At 36.1% G+C, this 22,849-nt stretch overlaps 1 protein-coding gene across 1 annotated transcript; it reads left to right on the top strand.

Annotated features, from left to right (window-relative positions):
* Window positions 1-369: 369 nt before the first annotated feature.
* LOC140160912 (ribosomal RNA-processing protein 7 homolog A-like) lies at window positions 370-20,460 on the top strand. Its single transcript, XM_072184251.1, has 7 exons — window positions 370-496; window positions 3,718-3,857; window positions 6,128-6,253; window positions 11,216-11,342; window positions 12,416-12,513; window positions 19,017-19,221; window positions 20,245-20,460. The coding sequence occupies exons 1-7, from the start codon at window positions 445-447 to the stop codon at window positions 20,328-20,330; spliced, it is 834 nt and encodes a 277-aa protein (XP_072040352.1). The 5' UTR covers window positions 370-444; the 3' UTR covers window positions 20,331-20,460.
* Window positions 20,461-22,849: the final 2,389 nt, after the last annotated feature.

Here is a 22,849-nt window from a genome sequence, read left to right as displayed (position 1 = left end):
CTATTTAATAGCTATCTCGTCAGGTGTAAGGTTTAATACCGAATCTCTCTAATTTAAGATTTGTGTTATGAATTGAGTGTTAGAGTCATTCAGTTTGAAGTTCCATAAGAAATTTAGAAAGCTTTTTTTGGTCAAAACGGTTCACTGGGGAGAAGAAAGAAGTCCACTTTGCACAAAATTGCCCGACCCCTTGCAAAAAAAAAAAAATCCATTTTTTTTCTCCAAAATCAGCACCAAACCCACCCCCCCCACACACACACACACACACACACATAAAATCCTGGCTACGGGCCTGAGTATTTGTAAAACAGTGAGCCTGCTAGCTCCTGCTGATTCGTAGGCCTACATAACCGCTCACTTCCCTAAACGAAGCTAAACGAATTACCGCACACTTGGCTTGCCATAGCTTGGTGTGGTGCTCCGTGCAAAGAGGAATGCAATTGCATGGTAACTTACATCGAAGAAAACATGGCAGGATCTATTGCTGGTTTTAATGGTAAGAGCATGAATTTCCATGAAAGATATTTCTTTGTTCTTTTGTGCAATTGATTTAGTCATCTAATGGCCCAAAGATCAATGTCGGATAATTAGTGAAGACTGCGGTTCGAAGTCTAGTTCGGGGCAAGAAAATAATAAGCTTACCATTGGCATTGCCAATGCATGTTCACAAAATTTTCAAGTAGGATATTTCACATGGAAATTATTTTGTTTAAAAAGGTGATTATTTAACTTAAAAAATGAGGGGTCAACCATGTCTGTAGGTCAAAAATTAGCGAAGTTATGGGCAAATGTCTGTTTTTAAAAAAAAACATGTAAGGCTATTGAAACTTGATGTTGAGTTTAGCGTCCCATTTTTTCAGCTCATAATGAGGCAACTATTTCATTATTCATTATTCATTATTTTCAAGGTTTCATTATCAGCGGCCTTTTACCAATGCTTATGCACTTTTGTTCACTCTAATTGGGTATCGCCAGTCGCAATATAGTGTCACAAACACACATAAACATTTATAAAAGTATAATTATCTTGCTTTTTGTTTTTCAAGTTTTAAAACAAACTAAATGTATTCCAAAGTATACCATGCCAGTCTTCTTCACTCCAATTTGTACTAACCTCTCCGTATACATTTGAGGATAGGTGGAAAATGGGGGGGGTATTGACTCAATACACAAATAACAATCATGTGCAGAACATTATGAAATAAATTTTTGGCACCAATTTGTAAAAACTAGGTCTTTCCTAGTTAAATTATTTACAACATCAACAATCTGGTAAAAACATTTTGGCTAGGTTAAGTTCACTTCTAGTCTACCCTGGTATCCCAAAGGTATAATTGAAATAATTGGATAGAGCAAGGGTCAAAAACCTGTATATTTTTAATGCTAAAATATTTAGATGGATTCATCGAATAGTTCTCAAGGCTTTCTATAGTTTTTGAAGGGTTCAAATACAAAAAGAGGGGTTTAAAAATTTTGCAGAACAAATTTTCTTTCTGGTTTAGTAGTAATTTGCAAAATAATGAATTATTTTCAGATTTTACATCTCAAACGCGGCACAAAATTCATAACGCGGGCGGGGGACGCTAAACTCAGCATCAAGTTTCAAGTGCCTAATGCATCATTTTTCACCACGGCACGGCGATCCATTTTTACACAAAGGCGATTTTATTTTATGAAATCTAACTTTCACTGCATGCTGACTTCTGTATCAAGGATAAAGTACCGGCACATTTTAGACTACGTCGTCAAGTTTCTGGTGTCCAAATTTCAAATTTTTGTATTTCCCTTTTTGGATTGAATGTCGCCCTCTATAATAAGGAATGTGGACATGTCAAAAAAAAAAACAGCATTGTGATTGTCAAGACTCGCTTGGAATGGATTGGTAAGCTTATTCTCAGGGCTGTCAACTTTTTGGAATTGCTTGGCGTGAGACGGAGGCGTACCGGGATTTGCCGATTCCAATGTTCATTTTGTACCATGATTATTTGACTTTTGAGCCACGGCGCTCGAGAATGTGAAAAGCGGGGGGGGGGGTTGGGTGGGGAGCAACAAATTATTCATGACAATACGTGAGATTGTACTCATTTTCCAGCTTTTTGCGTGAGATTTATTACATACATGTAGGCGTGAGATAATACTACCTTGGCGTGAGACCGTGAGAAAGTGACCCAATGGGCCCAATGCGTGAGACTCACAGCCAATGCGTGAGAGTTGACAGCCCTGTTAGTGTTATTTTTTTTATTACTTCCGTGGTCTGGGTACGCGATGGTAAATTGCAATCGTGTAGAAGTGACAAGGTCGCCTACTACGCGCCGCGCCGACGACCAATGCAATGGGTCAACCAACGCCGCTTGTAGCCTTGTTGGCAAGTGCGTTGTCTGTGATCAGCCAATCAGTGTGATTGTTTATTTCTTCTGTGTGTACGCTCGTCTACGCTTAGCGCCAAGCTTGGACCACCGAAGTAATAAAAAATTAACTTTAGTCTTTGCAAGGCCAAGTTTACTGTACGCACAATCCAGGCCACTGATAATGGACGATGGATATGAGCATGTGAGGATATAGAACCAGGCCCCTGCCTGACAGTAAATGCTTAGCATGTGCAAATATAGGTTAGTGTATGTGCGACGTCCATAATTCGGAAGTCACATGAAGTAGGTATGCCAGGCAAACCTTAGTTAACACATTTGCTAGTCAGCCAAATCGCCGACAATGTCAATGCATATTTACATACAAATTTAAAACAACTGGCCGAAGAAGGAAACCTACATAAATATTAGTCCGAATAATCAGACCCAGAACAAAATATTAATTTCTGACATGATCCTGTTCTGGGTCTGAACTGTTTCCATATGAAATCTTGATGGCAAATAGGACAAAAGAAGCACATGGTTCTACTTGACAGCTTTTTAATCCCTATTCATGTTACGTGAATCACGCTATTGTGGACCATCCTTCTGATACTTGAGTGTTTGGACAAGCGGAACGGTCTTTTGTCTACCTCTCTGTTTGTAAACAAACCAGGAGGTCGAAATCATCCTCCTCGCCGAATACGAAAATCAGCGTAACAGTACGGCACTGCATAAATATGTTTTCTATACTTCACTTGACCCAAATATATGATTTTTTATGGTGATAAGACAATCGCACATGGAATTTTAGAGGGATTTTGATAGCAGTTCCATTAAAAAAAGCTGCTAAATAGTGCTATCATAATGAGACTAAGATCTAGAAACACCCCCGAAATGCCATTTTGGGGAATTTTGCTAGTTGAATCTTTTTGATGAAAGTCTATCTTTGACAAGATGTAACTTTGCTACGGAAAGTGCTATGAAAAAAAGGTTTTCAGTTTTGGCTTTGTTTACTCAAGGGCTTTAATTTGATATATAAAATGATGCAGTTTGATGGCAAATTTGAATTCACCTAGCATACAGGTCTACGTAAAGCTGTTGGTCCCGTGTACAGGAAGAGTCAAACACTGTGCCCAGGGGGGTCACTCCTATTGTGGCCTGTACACCATCCGCGATAATAAGAATGTGTAAAAGGGTAGTTTTTGTGGGTAGGCACGATACGCGCGTATCGTGTTTTTAATAGTTGTAGTCCTTGCCCCTATAATAAACATATCTTACTTGTCACCAATGCGCTATAATTTTTGAGAAAAATGCAAAAATAGGCACAAAATTTAACTTAAACATAATTATCATTTTATTTTGATTTCAGTGCTCCCTATAAGGCTCAACAGAAAGAGTCAATCTGGTCATGTTTTGTATTATAAGGAACATAACATCAGAGGAGACAGTGCTAGTTTACCACCAGATAGGACTATCTTTGTACTCAATGTACCTCCATACTGTAACAAGGTCAGTACAAATCTATCTTTGTGTGTGCTAGAGTGCTAGACATAGGCTTCAACATAAAAATTTGAGATTTGAGATATTTTCTCAAAATATCGAGAGCCAACTTAACAACCACTAAACCAATAGTAGGCTTGTTTGTACTCATGTTGATGTAGTTTTCATGCTGATTCCAAATATGGTCATGAGGATTTCCAGTTCTGAAATTTTTTAATTAAAACTTGTCGTCTGCAGTTGACACATGTGTGCAGATGGTTAACAAGATGGATTTGAGCTTGGGGACTGATTTCACTGAAAAAAAAGGCACTTTTCTATGGTGAGTTCTCGCCAAAAAAAGTAGACTTTTCATGAGCCAACACTAAAAAGTGGTACCAACCATACATGTGGTACCATATGTACATTGTATATGTTTTGGGTACAGCAAATCCAAAAAGGTGGACTTGCTGAATTGTCCAACTTACTCCATTTTGGCAAACCATTTTTTTTCTCCAATTGAACAACTCAGAGGCACCCCCTTGCTAAGTCCCTGAATGTTGGTAAAATGATTTAGAAATATGACCTAAAGAACTATTGAAGTTCTTCTGTGATACGGTTCTTACAAATTGGGTCAGGCATGGCCTGGCTAGCACTTGTTCAGTGCATAGGGGACCATGACAAACCCTCTCTGACATTACCGAAACCCGGTGCAAGTGCCTCATTGGCCACAGTGTGCATTACCTTGACTTACACGCAGTATGTAAAATAAGGCTGGCCCTCATGCCCAAACCCTTAGAAAATCACAGCCAATATGCTTCCTTGGGGCCAGGCAATACGCTACCTTGGGCCCATGAAATTTTGTCATGAAATCTACAATTTACAGACTAAATGCTAGGCTTCAGTCTCCAGGGCTGAAGGCTGACTTCAACATCAATCCTTGGCATTACGTGGCATTGATTTACAAGTAATGCAAGCAGCATGTTTGGAAAGCTAGTCTTTTCAACATACATGTATGGCACAATTTTGAATTTGAGTCCTGTGAAAATAGATTTCATACCCAAGCTCCCAAATATAAATTGACCACTTAATTTATATTTGTCTATTATACAGGGTGTCCCAGAATGATTTATACCGAGAAAGATGGAATTTTTTGGGTATGAACGGCATTTCTATTGGTCATATTGTTTTCCATTTTTAAGTTCTACATATATTTAGCTTTCTCAGATTTTTAGATTTTAAAATTGGACGTTTCTAGTAGAAGTTAGAGAATTATGTAAAAATAGTGAATTCCAAGTTTTGACAAAGCAACCTATTTTGAAAATCTGTTAAATTACTAACCTTTCAGCACAAAGTAATGTTATGCAGTATATTGTTGTGTCCTGTTCTTACTTCAACTAAATAGTCGATATCTATCGCTTTATTTATGATATTACGAAGCAATCATTGTATGGAATAAAGGATCTGCTACGCTTGAGTGACCTATAACTATTCTTTCTTTGGCGGCAGTTTTGAAGAAAATTATTGAGGTGTGCGAGTTTCATCATTTAAAATGCCGGCAGAGGTGGATTTTTCTTAAAAGTATAGAGAAGGTTCGTCCTTAGAGTCATAGCATGTATTTATGTCCACAGTATATGGGCAAACCCCAGCTACGTAATCGAAGAAGATTAAAATTTACTGCGGAGGATCCTTGAGGAAGTTATATCCTCGGTAATAATGATATTTTTGGGTAAAAATTGTGGTACAAATCACATAAAAAGTATGTTTTTCAACCTAAATATCTGATGTCATATTGAAATGTTTCACTTAATCCCATATCAAGCATTATTTAGCATTGTAAGCTCTACATCTGTGCCAAATTTGGTGTATTTCCTATCAAAGAATGTAGGGTTTCGCCAATATATTGCACAGTGCGGTTGGACGATGGTGATAAAGGATCCATGTTTTGTGATGCCTTTGCACTCTAAATTACACACATGCAGTTTTTGTCCATTTTCAGTAATAGCAATGTCACGCCAAAATGAATCAAGCTATTTCCATGAAAGTCACAGAATAAGTAGGAGACATGTGTGGCATAGTATTGCACTTATTAAAATTAGATACACTGTTGACTATATATTTTTGATATTTTATTCAAACACGGTATAAATCATTCTGGGACACCCTGTACAAAATTTGAATTATCAGGTGTTTTTGTGCTCAAGTGTGATTGTTTTTATTTGATTTATTTTTACCAACAGGAATGTTTTGTGAGACTATTTAGTGACTGTGATTGTTTTTATTCGATTTATTTTTACCAACAGGACTGTTTTGTGAGACTATTTAGTGACTGTGGCCGAGTGGATTCTGTTTACTTACAAGAGAAACCTACATCAGAGCTGCTGCCAAAATCAACCACAAAGTACTTCTCACATGAAAACATATCTCAGGTGAATTTGCATGTACATTTTATAATAAGTTCTATAATGTTGTTGGGCAGGAAAAACCTACTTGTGGCCCTTGAACATGTTTAACGCAAAACTACCAAGAGTTTACGCCTTAAACATGTTCAGGAGACAACGATACATACAGGGTGTCCCAAAAAAAAGAGGCTCGTTATTGCGCCCTCTTTTTCGCCTATTTCTGAAAAGTTGATCAAATATATTTTGATATGTAAAGAAACCTTTAATTGTTAGCTTTAATAAACCAAAACAATTATTTCAATCGGCTCACAACTTTTGAAGATATGCCCTTTTAAAGACAAGTACCCGTTTTTAACTCTGTCCACGGATAGCAAACAGAGTGTTTGGGATGGGTCATGCTGTGGATTCAAGATTCAAGATTCAACTTTATTTAGCCACGGTGGGCCCACTTCAACCCTAGGTTGTTCTTCCTTGGGGCCGTGGATACAAACTACAGTACAAACAAATATTTAACAAAACATGTTTACAAGAGATATGTTATACAAAATATCAAATGAATTGTTAAAAGATACAAAAGATCATATAAACTTACAATGTATATATAGGTTACCTTGTAAAACTGTTTACAAGCGACACTTCATAAAAATATCAAATGAATTGTTAAGCGATACAAAACATCATAAATAAACTTACATACAAGGGGAAAAAATGAAAGAATTTATAAACTTATAAACAAAACTGAAAAGAATTAAAATGAAACATCTTTCAGCATATTTTTGAAAGTAAATAAATTAGGTGAATTTGTGACCCTATCATCAAGACTGTTCCATAAGATTGCACCTCTATATGATAAGCTACGTTTTTTGAAATCAGTTTTAGGCTGTGGGATGAAAACATTATTTTTACTTTGCGAAAATTGTATTTATTATTAGAAAACGAGGAAACAGTTGAAAGGTAAGGAGGTGCTAAGTTATTTAAAATTTTATAAATCCAAATTGAGGTATTATACTGATGTCTATGAGAAAGTGGCTTCCAATTGAGCTGATCTAGGACAATAGCACTGGAGGTATCCCATGGAGCTCCACAAATAATGCGAAAGCAGCTCTGTTTTGGATAATTTGTAATCTCTTTGCTATAGACATACCACAATTTCCCCAAACAACATTACAATATTCAAGGTGAGGAAGTACAATTGCATTATAAACCATATTCAAAATATCTGTAGAAATAAAATTAGATTTGCATTTCTTCAACATAAACATACCTTTAAGAGATTTCTTACGAACTTGATCAATTTGCTGATTCCATGTCAATGTGTCATCAATGATGACACCTAAATGTTTACATTCATTAACTTGTTTAATATTAGCACCATTTATAGTTACAGAAACATTGTGAATATCATCTTTAACAGATTGCAAACGTTGCCTAGATCCTATGAGCATGAATTCAGATTTATCAGTGTTAAGACTAAGTTTGTTGCTTTTCAGCCAATTACTTATTATATCAAGATCCTCATTTATACAATTCATGATTTCCTTAGTTGAGTTAGAAGCATAATAGATTACAGTATCATCAGCATACATATTAACCTTACAGTGTGTGACATAATTTGGCAAATCATTAATATAAATAAGAAAAGCAAGTGGGCCATCGATTGACCCTTGTGGCATTCCACATGTTATTTCACATGTATCAGATAGAGTACCATTAACAGTAGTACATTGAGAACGTCCTGTTAGATAACTTTCAAACCACTGAATACAATGTTTACCAATACCATATAATTTAAGTTTATCTAAGAAAATTTCATGGTTTACTGTATCAAAAGCCTTCTTTAGATCAAGTGAACAAAGACCAATTAGATTTCCCTTATCTATTTCATTATACCAATCTTCAGTAATGTTAATTAGGGCAGAACTGGTGGAGTGAGATGGACGGAAACCTGATTGATTAATGTTGATTAATTTGTTATCATTTAAGTAATTATATAACTGATCAAAAACAGCCCTTTCAGCAATTTTAGAAATAACAACAAGAATTGAAATTGGCCTATAGTTGCTAGGGTCACTAGGATCCCCAGCCTTAAAAACAGGAATTATTTTAGCTCTTTTCCAACAACTTGGGAATTTACATGTTGTGAAAGAGTGATTAATTAGATGAGTGATTATTGGTGTAATGACAGGAGCAGCTAATTTAAGTAGTTTAGATGGTATATTGTCCAAGCCAGTGGCTTTGTCATCAGATAATTTTGTTAATTGATTGAATACATAATCATCATTCACATGAACTAAGTTAAAGGTAGGTTTCTTAATATTACTAGTTTTCTTATAATCACAAAAATCATTTTCATCAATATTATCAGCAAGTTTTGAACCTATTTCTGAAAAGAATTTATTTAATTCATCAGCTTTGTCTTTAGATTCAGTTACAGGACCATCTTTAGTATTAATGGAGGAATTTTGGTATCTTTATTTTTAGATGGAACAACATGTCTAAGGTGTTCCCATGTCTTTTTAATGTTATTTTTATGTTTATTGAAACCTTGATTTAAGAATTCTTTCTTTTTACTCTTTACAATCTTATTAGTATTATTTCTAGCTTTCTTGTAATTTTCCCAACAAGAGTGATCATTACCTGATTTAATAGCTATAACCTTCAGTCTGTCTCGCTCGCGCATCATATCAAGAACCTCATTAGTCATCCATGATGAAGTTTTCTTACGAATTTTACTCTTTTTAAACGGTACATGTTTGTCAATAACATCTAAGAATATTTCCCCAAAAAGTTCAGCAGATACTTCAACATCACCAGTATTAATTACAGGATTCCAATCAGTTAGAGCTAAATCTTGCAAGAAGTCTTGCTCATTAAAATTCTTATAAGAACGAGATATTTTATAATTATGATCATGCTTATTACTACTGTCTATATTTACTTTACTACCAACACTATTTTTAATTTTACCAAGAATTGCATATGTAACTGAATGATCACTTATACCAGCATGTATAACACCTGACTTACAAACTTTGGAGGCATTAGAACAGTAAATTACATCAAGAAGTGTTTCACTAGTTTCAGTTATCCTGGTAGGTTCTGTTATAATTTGTTTGAGATTAAAACTTTCACTGATATAATTAAGTCTTTTAGTATAACAGTGGGGTGTGGTTGTCAAAAGATCGCAATTAAGGTCACCCATTAGGATATAATCCTTTCCTTCAGATTCAATAACTTGAAGAAGTTGTTGAAGATGATCAAATAAATCAATACATGAACCAGGCACTCTATACCATAATACAACAATAGTGGGTTTCCTTTTCAAAGGCATTAATTCAATAGTTAACAGCTCAAGTTTCTCAGAACTTAAATCATCTCTTACAACATGCGTACAATACTTATTTACATAAAATGCTACACCACCTCTGTGATTAGTATTGCACTTTCTATCCTTCCTATAAACATAAAAGTTATCAACATTAATATAATTATCAGTAACATTATCAGACAGGAATGTTTCATTAAGTCCAAAAACATCAAAAGAGTTGGAACTTAAAATATGCTTCAACTCATCAAAGTGTTCAATCAAGCTACAAATATTGAGTTGTCCAATAATTAGACCAGTACTTAAATCACGAAGAACCTTGTATGCATCTTGGATATTAATGGTTGAAACAGGATTATGGGATACATTTTGAGAACTATTTGTTGTATTGTCAGCACTTATCTGTTTACCAAAGTCATGTGAGTCAACAGAAATAACAGTATCTACATGTACATCAATACTACCAGTATATTGGTTGGATACACTATCAATATCACTTGTATTGCTATCACTGTAATTATCAATATCATTATTTATTAAGTTAGTGGCCTGCAAGATCACCAGACCTCACACCACTTGATTTCTTCATTTGATCCAAGATCTTTGCAAACGTATTACTGCTATATTCGTAAGTATCCGGCGCACGAGGTTGGTACGCAACGCAATTGATGCAATGAGGACTAGGGCTGAAACCTGTATTTGTCAAGGAGGCAACCAGTTAGAGGGCAGAGCAGCACAGTAAACACACTTCAAAAGAACCAAAGACAAACTAAACAGCCCTTTTCAGGGCTACCTTTTATTCCAAAAAGAGAAATGACTTATGTTGTCAATAAAAAGAAAGCAAGAAACAATAAAGTAAGAAACATAATAAAACAAAAAGGCATAAAATAACCGAGAAAAACATAAGTAATTGCAAGTATAGCAAAAGAAGTCCCATCCCACATCAATTTCGCCCAAATTAATGACACTTAACAAAATCCATAACCCATAAGGCCACCAGTAAAGCCTGTTCCCTAAAATAAAGTTTTTATTTTATAAAGTTATCATCGAGGATTCAAGGAATGTTTTATATTCATGCATGGTACATGTATATGCACTTGTCAATCTTTGAAGTAGCCAAACCTCCTCCATGGACAGAGTGAAAAACGGATACATTTCTTTAAAAGGGCATATCTTCAAAAGTTATGAGCCGATTGAAATAATTGTTTCGGTTTATTAAAGCTAACGGATATAGGCTTCTTTACATACCAACATATACTTGATCAACTTTTCTGAAATAGGAGAAAAAGAGGGGGCAATGAGGGGCCTCTTTTTTTTGGGAGACGCCCTGTAGGAGGTTATTTTGTGAACAGATATTTTTGTGATTTGTAACACACAAGAATTTTCAAGTTGAATTGGGGTTGGGGTTCATTATTTTATACTCCCCTGTATATGGCTTTACCTACATGTATATCTTCTACAACTGGTGTAAGTATTTAAAATGGAATTTACCCAGTTGTCTATTCTATTTGAAAACTGAATCTTCCACAGAGTGAGTGAGGATTTCAAATGGAATTGCCCGTTGCCTCTACTCATTCTCTATATTATGTTCAAGTGTCTTAATTGTGCCAATTGATTAATTTTCATGAAAAAGTGAGACAAGATTTTTATATCCATCCTTACAGGGTTTCAAAGTTGCCTATGTTGTCTTCAAAAGTCCTTCAGCTGTAGAGAAGGCCATGAATCGCAAGCATTCAGAGCCATACATATTAATATCTGATGATCAACCAGCATTAGAAGCAGGATACAAAAGTAAGTACCGCTTCACATCTTTTTGTATATAATCTATGTTCCCTTGGGGTATCCAGGGTACCAAATTATAGCATGAAGTGAACTCATTGCAGTTTGTGCCCCTGTTATCTTGTAATTGATAAGTGAGAACATTACAAATATTGCTCCCATGTAATGGCCTACTTTCCTGCCTGAAAACGCCAAATAGATTGGGCACAAAGATTACTGGACTCAAAAGAGGCTTATGTGTCATGCTATGGGACATACTCCAAACAATCACCACATGTCAGGGCTGTAGCAAGCGGGGTGGCCGGGGATGCCATGGCTGCCCCACTTTTTGAAAATTTCATTATGTTTTTCTTAATCTTTATTTCAATTTGGGCATATATATTTGTAATTTGGCCGCCCCACATTTGTGATGGCCGCCCCACATTTTTCAACCTTGCTACGGCCCTGCCACATGTATATAGGCCGATTTGATTGTAACATTTATTTATATTCTTTCTATCTTTATTCTGGTAAGCTCTTTCAGTACATAAGTGCTGATCTCCCAAGAGGTACAGATTAGATTAGCATAATAAAACAACCCGCTCTAATGTGTAAATTACTATCTGTGTCTAAACAAGGGAAGAGGCTTACGCATCATACACTGGAACATGGGAACATTACAAACTAGCACACAAGATCAAATTAATGATGCTTAGCTGTTATTCTTAATATATCAATATTACAGGGGAAAGAAGAATTACGCATCGCACACTAACACATTTATACATTAATTTACAAATGTAAATTATCTTTAGTAATTTATGTGTGTCTACTGCTAGCAATAAGAAAAAAAAGTATGAACATACTTTTATTCCGTCTTCATTTTGATGTCCGATTTTGACTTTAACAAATTGCTTTCATGTTTATCTTAAGTCTGCTTCAGTATAACATGTCTATACTTGTTCTAAAAAATGCACAATTTGGATGAATATTACAAGTGTCCTAGTTCAACAAATTGCTGCATATATGTATTCTTTTACACTGTATGTTAGTTAGTTGGATTGTTAAATAAATATGTATATGCTAATGTATTTATATTTGTACAGAATGGTGCACAGAATACAAATCTGAGAGACCAAACTTGAAAGATTTACAGAAAGAAATAGATGAATTTATGCAAACGTATGACCAGAAAGTATCTGAGGTAGGTGTATCAGAGAAGGTATCCAAAGGCAGTTTTCATAGCATGGCTAATGGTCAGGCTTACTAAGCCATCAGGCTTAGCCTAATTAGTCCTCTTTATAGTTCTTACAATTTCACATTCTACATCACCTATATCCACATTGGTAGGGCTAGCCTGCTGGATTAGGAAACCTAACCACTAGCCTAGCTTCGAGAAATCGGACCTAGGTGTATTAACACCTATGAACCTGAAATCGGACCTAGGTGTATTAACACCTATGAACCTGAAATCGGACCTAGGTGTATTAACACCTATGAACCTGAAATCGGACCTAGGTGTATTAACACCTATGAACCTGAAATTGGACCTAGGTGTATTAACACCTATGAACCTGAAATCGGACCTTGGTGTATTTACACCTATGAACCTGAAATCGGACCTAGGTGTATTTACACCTATGAACCTGAAATCGGACCTAGGTGTATTAACACCTATGAACCTGAAATCGGACCTAGGTGTATTAACACCTATAAACCTGAAATCGGACCTAGGTGTATTAACACCTATGAACCTGAAATCGGACCTAGGTGTATTAACACCTATGAACCTGAAATCGGACCTAGGTGTATTAACACCTATGAACCTGAAATCGGACCTTGGTGTATTAACACCTATGAACCTGAAATCGGACCTAGGTGTATTAACACCTATGAACCTGAAATCGGACCTAGGTGTATTAACACCTATGAACCTGAAATCGGACCTAGGTGTATTAACACCTATGAACCTGAAATCGGACCTAGGTGTATTTACACCTATGAACCTGAAATCGGACCTAGGTGTATTAACACCTATGAACCTGAAATCGGACCTAGGTGTATTAACACCTATGAACCTGAAATCGGACCTAGGTGTATTAACACCTATGAACCTGAAATCGGACCTAGGTGTATTAACACCTATGAACCTGAAATCGGACCTAGGTGTATTAACACCTATGAACCTGAAATTGGACCTAGGTGTATTAACACCTATGAACCTGAAATCGGACCTAGGTGTATTAACACCTATGAACCTGAAATCGGACCTAGGTGTATTAACACCTATGAACCTGAAATCGGACCTAGGTGTATTAACACCTATGAACCTGAAATTGGACCTAGGTGTATTAACACCTATGAACCTGAAATCGGACCTAGGTGTATTAACACCTATGAACCTGAAATCGGACCTAGGTGTATTAACACCTATGAACCTGAAATCGGACCTAGGTGTATTAACACCTATGAACCTGAAATCGGACCTAGTGTATTTACACCTATGAACCTGTGCATTGGCACCGGTCAATGCACAGGTTCATAGTTCTGATCAATATGAACAGACTTTAGCACTGGTTGCCAAGCAACAAACATCATACTGGCAAATCACACATAACGCTCATTCTACAAAATCCGGTGCCAATCCACTATAAAAATTGAAAAAATAAAAGTTGTTCAAAAAGACCTGCTTTTTGTGTTTTTTAAGAGTAAATGTATCACTACTTTCAGATGTAAAAAATTGCCAACACCACTTGCATATTTTTCCTTCAGGAAGTCATGATGTTTTTTAACACTAAAACTCAATGTAATGTGAGCTACGTTACCGACTACAAAATGGGCTGGTTTTACTCAATCCAAGGTCATAAAAAGCAAACTTAAGATCACTTGAGTGAATTGTAAAACAGATTTAACCATTTCATAGAAGTTTTGAAGATGCGTAAATGAGTGTGTAACGTAGCTCACAGTAACATAGTTCACTGGTTTTTAATGTTTTTGATGTGATTTGCGAACGTTAGAACGTTATGTCGGTTAATTCTAATATAAATGGGGTTCGACCACTGGTAGCTTTCACATATTATTAGGAAGTACATCTAATACAAGTGCCTACTATAGAATCCTGGTAACGTAGCTCACCAATCTTAACATGGTCGGTCCAAATTTCAATGTTTACAACATTTCTATGCCAAAAATGCTACAGCATCACGATTTTTACTGTGATTTTTAAAAACCTTTATTTTAGAATTACACAAAGACGTTTTAATCACTAAAAAATAATGTTGATAAACAATATGATGGTGCGTTATCTAATTAAAAAACAACAAATATGTAAAGAAATCGCATTTATTCAAAGAAAATATTCAGGGTTAGATGTGACACTTGAGCAGTGGAAATGCATTTTAGCAATTTTTGAGCCTTTGCAAGGGTTAATCAGGCTGAAGAAAGCATTTAAAGTATGGAAAACTATATATGTCCAGGCCCGTACGCAGGGGTCCACTTTTCACAAAATTGCCCCCTCCCCTGGAAAAAGGTCCACTTTTTCAAAATCAGCACCCCCCAAATGAAATCCTAAATGCGGGCTCAGAGTATGTCCGTGTAGATCTCGCTGAGTTCTACCAGAAAAACAACATATTTGATGCCCTAAATGCTCGACAAAGTGTTTGTGGACCAAAGAATGGAAAAAAGGCTATTGGCACCGGATTTTGTAGAATGAGCGATATGAGCCATGGAGATTGCTGGGAGATGCTCAAAGTGTGCTGAGGCTTGCGGATCAATGTCTAGGCGTTGTGCCTGTGCGTAGCGCACTATAAATCACTGCGCTTTTCTTCTTTTAACAATGCAGAAAATAGGTGAAATCACTTATCTCACAGGCATTGATGATAAGTCCAGTGCAATGTTCCACACGTTAGGGAACTGAAAGTAGCATGAGCAGACACAATCTTCTACACAGGGAGTGGGAATTTCAAATGGGGCCACCCATTCAGTGTCGTCTGCTCCAAAATGGGTTATTCCAGTTGAAATCCATACACCCCCTATAGAAGACTCAACCTTGATCTTCTACACAGGGAGTGTGAATTTCAAATGGAGCTACCTGAATGGGTGATTCCATTTGAAATTTACACCCCCTGTGTGGGATTAAGATTAAGTCTTCCATGGGTATGCGTATTTCAGCTGGAATAACCCATTTCATGGTAAACAGTGGACTAATAGAGCCAAGAGCCTGCTACGTTTCCCTTGATTGATGCCTAAACAAATAGAACGCATTTCTGCTGACACAGTCTTATAGGGGCCTAAAACTTTGCTGGTTATTCCAGGCTGTTTATACTCCCTGCCTGGAATTCATGAAATGACAGTATCAATACCTGAATGTGGAATGATTAAAGACATAATATTCTCTATAACCACTTATTATTAGACCTAAGAGAGTCAACAATGATATTAAAACTGAGTGATTTGGAAGTAAAACTGACATTGTTTACTACATCAGATGGGCAGGTGTGCGTAATTAATACTTAAGTTATCTACAAACATTTTATCACTTGAAAAGTGAGAAGTCCCATATCAGTGTGGAACACCTTGATCAGAATTCTACTGGGACCGGGTAAACTAGATGAAACTGGATGTGTTAACCCCCATGAGTACTTTACCAATCAGTAAAGCTGTAAGAAAGGCAGTGGATGTCAAGGGGTTAAGAGAAGAGAATTGAACTTATATTTAGAAGCTGTATTTAGATTGGTTACTCAGATGAATAATTATAACTAACCAATCAGAAACACTGTACGATGTAATATCAAAAATGCTGTAAGAAAAGCAGAGTGTTTTTGGTTGTAAATATTTAGAAGCAGTATGTATTTTGATTGGCTACTCAGAAGAACATCACATGTAATTAACCAATCAGAAACACTGTAAGAAATAAAATGCTGCAAGAAAGGCAGTTTTTTTGGTCTTCAATATCTAGAAGCTGTATTTTGATTGGTCACTCAGATGAATAATTCACATAATTGATCAATCCACAAGGCAGTACTCAGGGGGTTAACCTTCACTTACATCAAATCAGAAATAAGTTTCAATAGAATTCCTTGCATAAAATAAACACAAGTCAAAATAGAAAAGAAAAATAATATGTGATGCGATCAGGCAAAATCAGTCAGAACTCGGAAATATTTATTTTGAGATATAGCCAAACAAAGATAATTTCCTTTTGTTTCCTGTTGTTTTAGAAACTGTTTAATTGCTCATATCTTTGGAATTGGTTGTTCAATTTTAATGGAGTTTTCTGCAAAATACAGCTTTGTAAATGCTTTTTACTATCATCTAAGAAACTGAAAATGTAATATTTCCGAGTTCTGATTGATTTTGCTTGATCGCATCACACATATGTCAATACCCTAGATAGAATGGGAAGCTTCTGGTTTGAAGTACTGTATTTGTTCCATTAACCGCCCAGGGTGCTTAACAAAGTCACTTTGGGTGGGCGCTTATTTTTTTACATTGTTTACATAATTGCATACATACAAAATGGAAATATTCATCCATCGACTGCAGTGTGCCATATTTTTCAGACCATGATCCAGATTTGCATGAATTAATAATATCACAGTTTACTTGTTGTAAAGTCACTGGGTGAGCACTTACATGGGCGTGGGCAGATAATAGAATGAATATGGTACTAAATGGGTCTTTAATATGTTCAGCCTTGTTGTATAGTTTGACCTCCACACAAAACAAGAATTATCTCTTGTGTTTTGAATTCCATGAGATTGCATTCCTGTGATCCTCTATGATATCAGTATGAGTTACCTGATAATATAGTGCATTTCAGGTCATTAAGATAGATATCCAGCATTGCAATGGAGATTTTTTATTTACCATGGAAAGACAAATTGTGATGGACTGTCAGAATGTTTACTAGTTTTTAGTGAACATTATTTCTAGGAATGCATAGTTCAGGGATGGGGTATGAACGTTTGGACAGTATTTATTATGGGACATTAGAGCACATCAGACATATCGAATTGCATTCTGAATACGAAGAATGTCCTTCTGATATCAAATAATTTTTTTTAATTCGCAATGTAATACCCATTTTATGGCAAATGATTAAAAATTGATATTTTCTATATTTAACAGTACTCGAAGTAAACTTTATAAATCTGATGATTTATACTTAAAGTGTATGTAGGTGGGATGAAAAGCCGACGATCAATTGAAAATTTTGACCTTTCGCATTGAAGATAGGGATTTTTTTCCCAAAAAAAATTGGGTCTTTTGGGGAAAAATCCATATCTTCAATATGAAAGGTCAAAATTTTCAATTGATCGTCGGCTTTTCCTCCCAGCTACATACACTTTAAGAATATATCATTAGATTTATAAAATTTACTTCGAGGACTGTTGTATATCAAAAATGTGAAAAATATTATTTGATATCAGAAAGACATTCTTCGTATTCAGAATGCAATTCGATATGTCTGATGTGCTCTCATGTCAAACAAAAAATACTGTTGAAACACTCAAAACGCTCATTCCAGATCCCTTAAGATGATCAACACATTGTGGTAGAAACAAATTGAAACTTTAGATAGCAAGTGAAATCATCTTTTTAATGAGTGTCCACCATTTTTTATATGTCAGTTTTTTGCCCACCTGCAACAATATTTTGGGATGGGATTATTTTATCATGTACATTGAAGGTTGGTCATATCATGTTTGTCATGATGGATGAATGGCTGGGTTAATGGATAAATAGATGGATAATCATATAAGCTCATATATGAGGTGAAAAATTGTTAATCCAATCTACAGCTTCAGGGCAGCAGCCAATGAAATTTGGTAGGGTGATAGGGAACGTGGTGTCAAGTTTTCTCTTTATTTATTATTTTAAGGCCCATGTCAATATTCATATCTTGTGTCTTGTTTTATCTTGGGTCCAACTCGTAATTTTGGGGTATTTTTCAAATTAAATATCTCACAAACTAATGAATGACCCTTGGGGTGGAGTTAAATCAAAGACAAAAAAACAAAGAATACAATTTAAAAAAACAAACAGTAGTTACGTTCCTAGTGGTTATAAGTTGTACCTCTTTTTGGGTATTTTCCAAATGAAATGTCTCAAAAAATAATAACGGTGTGTCTCTCCCATGTCAAATGAAAAAAGCAAAATAAATATCTACAAAATTACAAGAGATGTGATCCAGATGGTGTCAGATGAAAGAGAAATAAAATCATTTAAAAAAGCGAGCGTTCTTCTCCCAAATGTTTATAAGTTGCGCATATTGGAGTATTTTTCAAATTAAATATTTCAAAAACAAATTTACAGTTGAATGCTGTAGTGTATGTACTTTGTTGAGTAAAGCCTTTCCTTTTGTCTCGATGTGCATGAAAACAAAAAATGGGGTATTGTGGCTGGAAAAATTGAGTAAGCTTGAAATTCCCCTGAACTTAATGCTACATCTCATTGTAACCCGTACCAAACTCTGGCAACTCTGGCTGCGAAGGTCAATTGTGGAATGACTAGAATGTGCGCTTCTGAGCAACAAAGACGCTGAGTTGTTGTTAAATGGTTTATGGAATGGTATGGGGCCGTAGTGGTCAGAGACAACTTGTAAAGTGTGCTGAGGCTTGTGGATCAACATCTAGGCGTTGTGCCTATGCTTAGTGCACTATAAATCATCAGGTTTTTTGATCGCATTTTATGTTTTTTACACAGGATATTCAGAAAGCCAAAGAAGAAGAAGGCACACCAGATGATGAAGGGTGGATAACAGTGACAAGGAAAGGCTCCAAGAAGCAGAAACCAGTAGCTAGAAAAGAACATATTGAAAAGCAGCTGAAAGCCAAGGAGAAGAAAAAACGTGAAGACAAAGAACTGGTTAATTTTTACACGTTCCAAGTGAGAGAGACAAAACGAGAACGTAAGTTGGGATATTTAATGTCAGTGTGATGATAACCATCCTGATGGTTATAATTTTGTTTCCCTTTCAAGCTTCCTACAAATATAATGGTCCAAAAAAGGAAATAAAATTGTATGGTTTGTACCTCTGCTGGTAAGCTGTCAACAAGGGCTCATAAGTGTGACCACTAACTCAACATTAATCATTCTTGAGGCAATGAGCAATTGTTGACCAATACCAGGACCAGTGATCAATAAATGTGACAGTGCAGAGTGGTCACCATCAAGTGGCATGTGTCTAATGGAATAATTTTGATCACATTTTAACTATATATCAATTCCTATAGATGAGGTGACTTTTGGTACACCCTCTGTTGGCCTGAGATAAAAACAAAATACAGGGCAAAAGACCCTATAGTCTACATGGAGGAAGGATTTGTTTTGCATTATCTTTGGTTTCAAAGTATATTTTACCAAAACTGTTATCAAACTTGCTTACAGGTGCTACACGCTATAGCTAAAAAATAAGGTTTTGCAAGTTGGGTTTTGAAAAGCTTTTATAGGCAAGGTTGTATCATTTTGCCTTTAGTGAAACAGGGCATCCTCCTGGAAGTATAATAGAGGCCGTCAGCCTTTTCCGCGGGATCTGCCATCTTGTGGGTACTGCCGTTCTGCATGTCACGTGTTATACATTACGCCCCCGATAACGCGGAAGTCGCAGCGCGTGACGCACCTTTTCAGTCAAGCGTCAATGCAGTGATCTTAGCAACAAGTCACTCCGTACCCACAAGATGGCGGCGTTGACGTCACAATGACTACCTCTATTCTCCAGGGAGTGTGAAATGGGGTTACCTGAATGGGTGACTCCATTTGAAATGTACACTCCCTGTGTGGGAGATTAAGGTCATGTCTTCCATAGGGGGTGTATGGAATTTAACTGGAATAGCCCAATATGGTATAAAACCTGGTAGGAACTATACCAGTGCCATCCGGAAAATCATTATCAAACTAATAATTGCTTTTTTATTTCATTGTTCTCTCACAGATATAGCTGAGTTGAGACGCAAGTTTGAAGAAGATAAGCACAGGATAGCACAGTTGAGAGCAGCAAGAAAATTCAAACCTTATTGACACCTTATTGGACAATCTTAGACCTAATGTTTGTCTGTGGGTGTAATTGACTTTTGAATTCAATGTTGAAACTATTTAAACCATACAAACCTGTTGCATTATCAACAGATACACATGTGAAAATTTACTGAGGTGTTAGTTATTTAACAGTAGCTCTGAGCTGAAATGAATGGCTTGACTTCAATAGAATAATGTAAAATTCTTTTCCACTGCCCTCAATACAAGAGATTGATGGTGTTTCACATGATGGGGCTATTCCAAACTGGAACAAGATAACACATCCAACACCAACCACCTGTGCATTGATGTGGGAATGCAATACTGCCCTCGCTGTATTGTAGATGAAATACTACAGTGGAAACTCATTATAACGAAGTTGTCAGGGACAGAGAAATTAGTTCTTTATATCCAAATTTCATTATATCAGGGTTGTAAAAACAATAAATAACAAAAGAATTTTGTATCTTGGTCCCGGGGGCACTCAAATATGACAGTGTACGCATGCGTGACCAAATTTTTTCAAAAACCCCTAAACGAGTTTTACCCTACCAGCAAATTTAGCCCTTAATAAGGTAATTTAGTGAGAATTTACCCCCTAATGAGTTTTTGGCTGGTGAAAATGCAACAAATGTACCTTTTTTGGACTCATAATTTACCAAAAATTTGAAAAGGTACCCTAAACAAGTTGTCCAGTTTCAGAAAACTACCCTTATTCTTGAAAATCACTGTTTTTAGACCCTAAACGCGTCACGCATGTAACTTGCCTTGCCTAAAAAAAACACCCCTTTACTTGTTTTTTGGTCACGCATGCGTACAGACCATTTATGTGAGTGATCCCCCCGGGATCTTGGTTCTGGAAAAATACTTCTTTATAACAGGGTTTTTCTTGTATCCGATTTCGTTATAATGAGGTTTTACTGTACTTTATTTGCTTCCAGTTTATGGTTTGCCGTTGCTCATAATCACTTGGTATGAGTATGAGAAATCTTGAATGCCTACCTAGTTATTGACTTGATTACTTAAAAATTAAGAAATAAATGTAATGGAATTTCAATATGTGTGCTGTTCGTGCTTGCTATCTACTTCCATTTCTACTCAGGCCTTGGGCCAGACCCCATATGTGACCCGGCAGCACAAATAAGCCGTAAATTCCCTAAATTGTATTCCGAGTTACGGTGTAAATTGTGTACGAAGGTCATATTCATCGGTAACTTCAGCTGGCCCGACATCCGTCTCATTTCGATAGTCAAAAACTAATCAATAATCCTATTGTTGAAGTGGATAATAAGCTTCTACCTTCGATGGCTATAGAACTTTTAATAGCTCTGGTCTTTGTTTGCTTATATTGCTAAATCCTGTTCAAGTGGTGGGTTACCAGGCATTGTATTTTGTACAGGTATGCATAACCAACAATTAACAATGAGAGAACTTTCTTAAAACCTCGTTGACTTGGGGATGATTTGAAATGACCGCCAATTATGACTGATATTTATTGCCAACAATGTGGAAAAAGAGACACAAGCTATAATATTGTTGAAGGAGCAAAGTTTAACAAACCATAACCCCGCTTCTGGATATCGTTTGAAGTCAAATGATATACCATTTTTATGTTTATGATGTTTATTTTTTAAACACGAAATAAAACAAAATTGACCGGGGGAGGAATTTACGGCTCATTCGCCGTGGACGGTCACATATACAGCTTAGCACATGCAGATATTTAAGGTAGTGTATTTCAGAAGTCATATAAAGCTGTTGGTCCTGTGGACGCTAAGTGTCTGAGCTATTCGAAAAAGAAGGGGGACCATTCCCAGTTTTGATATCTGCAATCAATCTAAAGTTCCAGGATAATGCATTATAAATGAGCACATAAAGCAGTTATGATACATGTAATCCTCAAACATTGAGGCACAGCAAGTATATAGGAATTGAATATTGACATTTTTTTTAGTGGTGCTAGGTGGAATCTCTGTTACTAGTCCGAGCCTGGTCTGAGCAATCTCGGACTAGTAAAAGAGATGCACTTGACTTTCCTAAAAAAAAACCTGAAAAAACTTTAAACGCCACTTGAAATTAGGCACATAGTACCACAACCAAGTTGAAATTAAATAAAGTTGCATAAATTTTGACTAAAAAATCCCTGAGAATTCTCATGCCTGTCAGACTGATATTCTCCATAATTTGGACGTCGTATGGAGTGGAGAAGGCTAGAGAAACTCAGCTACTCTAGTATTCTCATTTTTTTTAAATCTTATTTTCATCACAAAATGTGAGGCAGATGCTTAGTTTGACATCTGTTTCACTGCTTTGTTTCCACAGACCCATGCATCAACATCTGGTTGTTTACTGGACTTATTTGATGGGAAAATACATTGACAAACAGGTGAAACTTGAAAAAGAAATTAGAGTTGTATTAAATATTTCCTGGGGGTATGGGTGGCCTTGGATTTTTGAGAAATAAAGTATTACCAATCACTTAACCCAAATGATGTTGTGATGACAATTATGTATTGTGCTTC

The sequence above is a fragment of the Amphiura filiformis genome, chromosome 1, assembly GCF_039555335.1.
Source record: "Amphiura filiformis chromosome 1, Afil_fr2py, whole genome shotgun sequence".
NCBI lineage: Eukaryota > Metazoa > Echinodermata > Ophiuroidea > Amphilepidida > Amphiuridae > Amphiura > Amphiura filiformis.
This window is presented reverse-complemented; position numbering and strand designations above follow the sequence as displayed.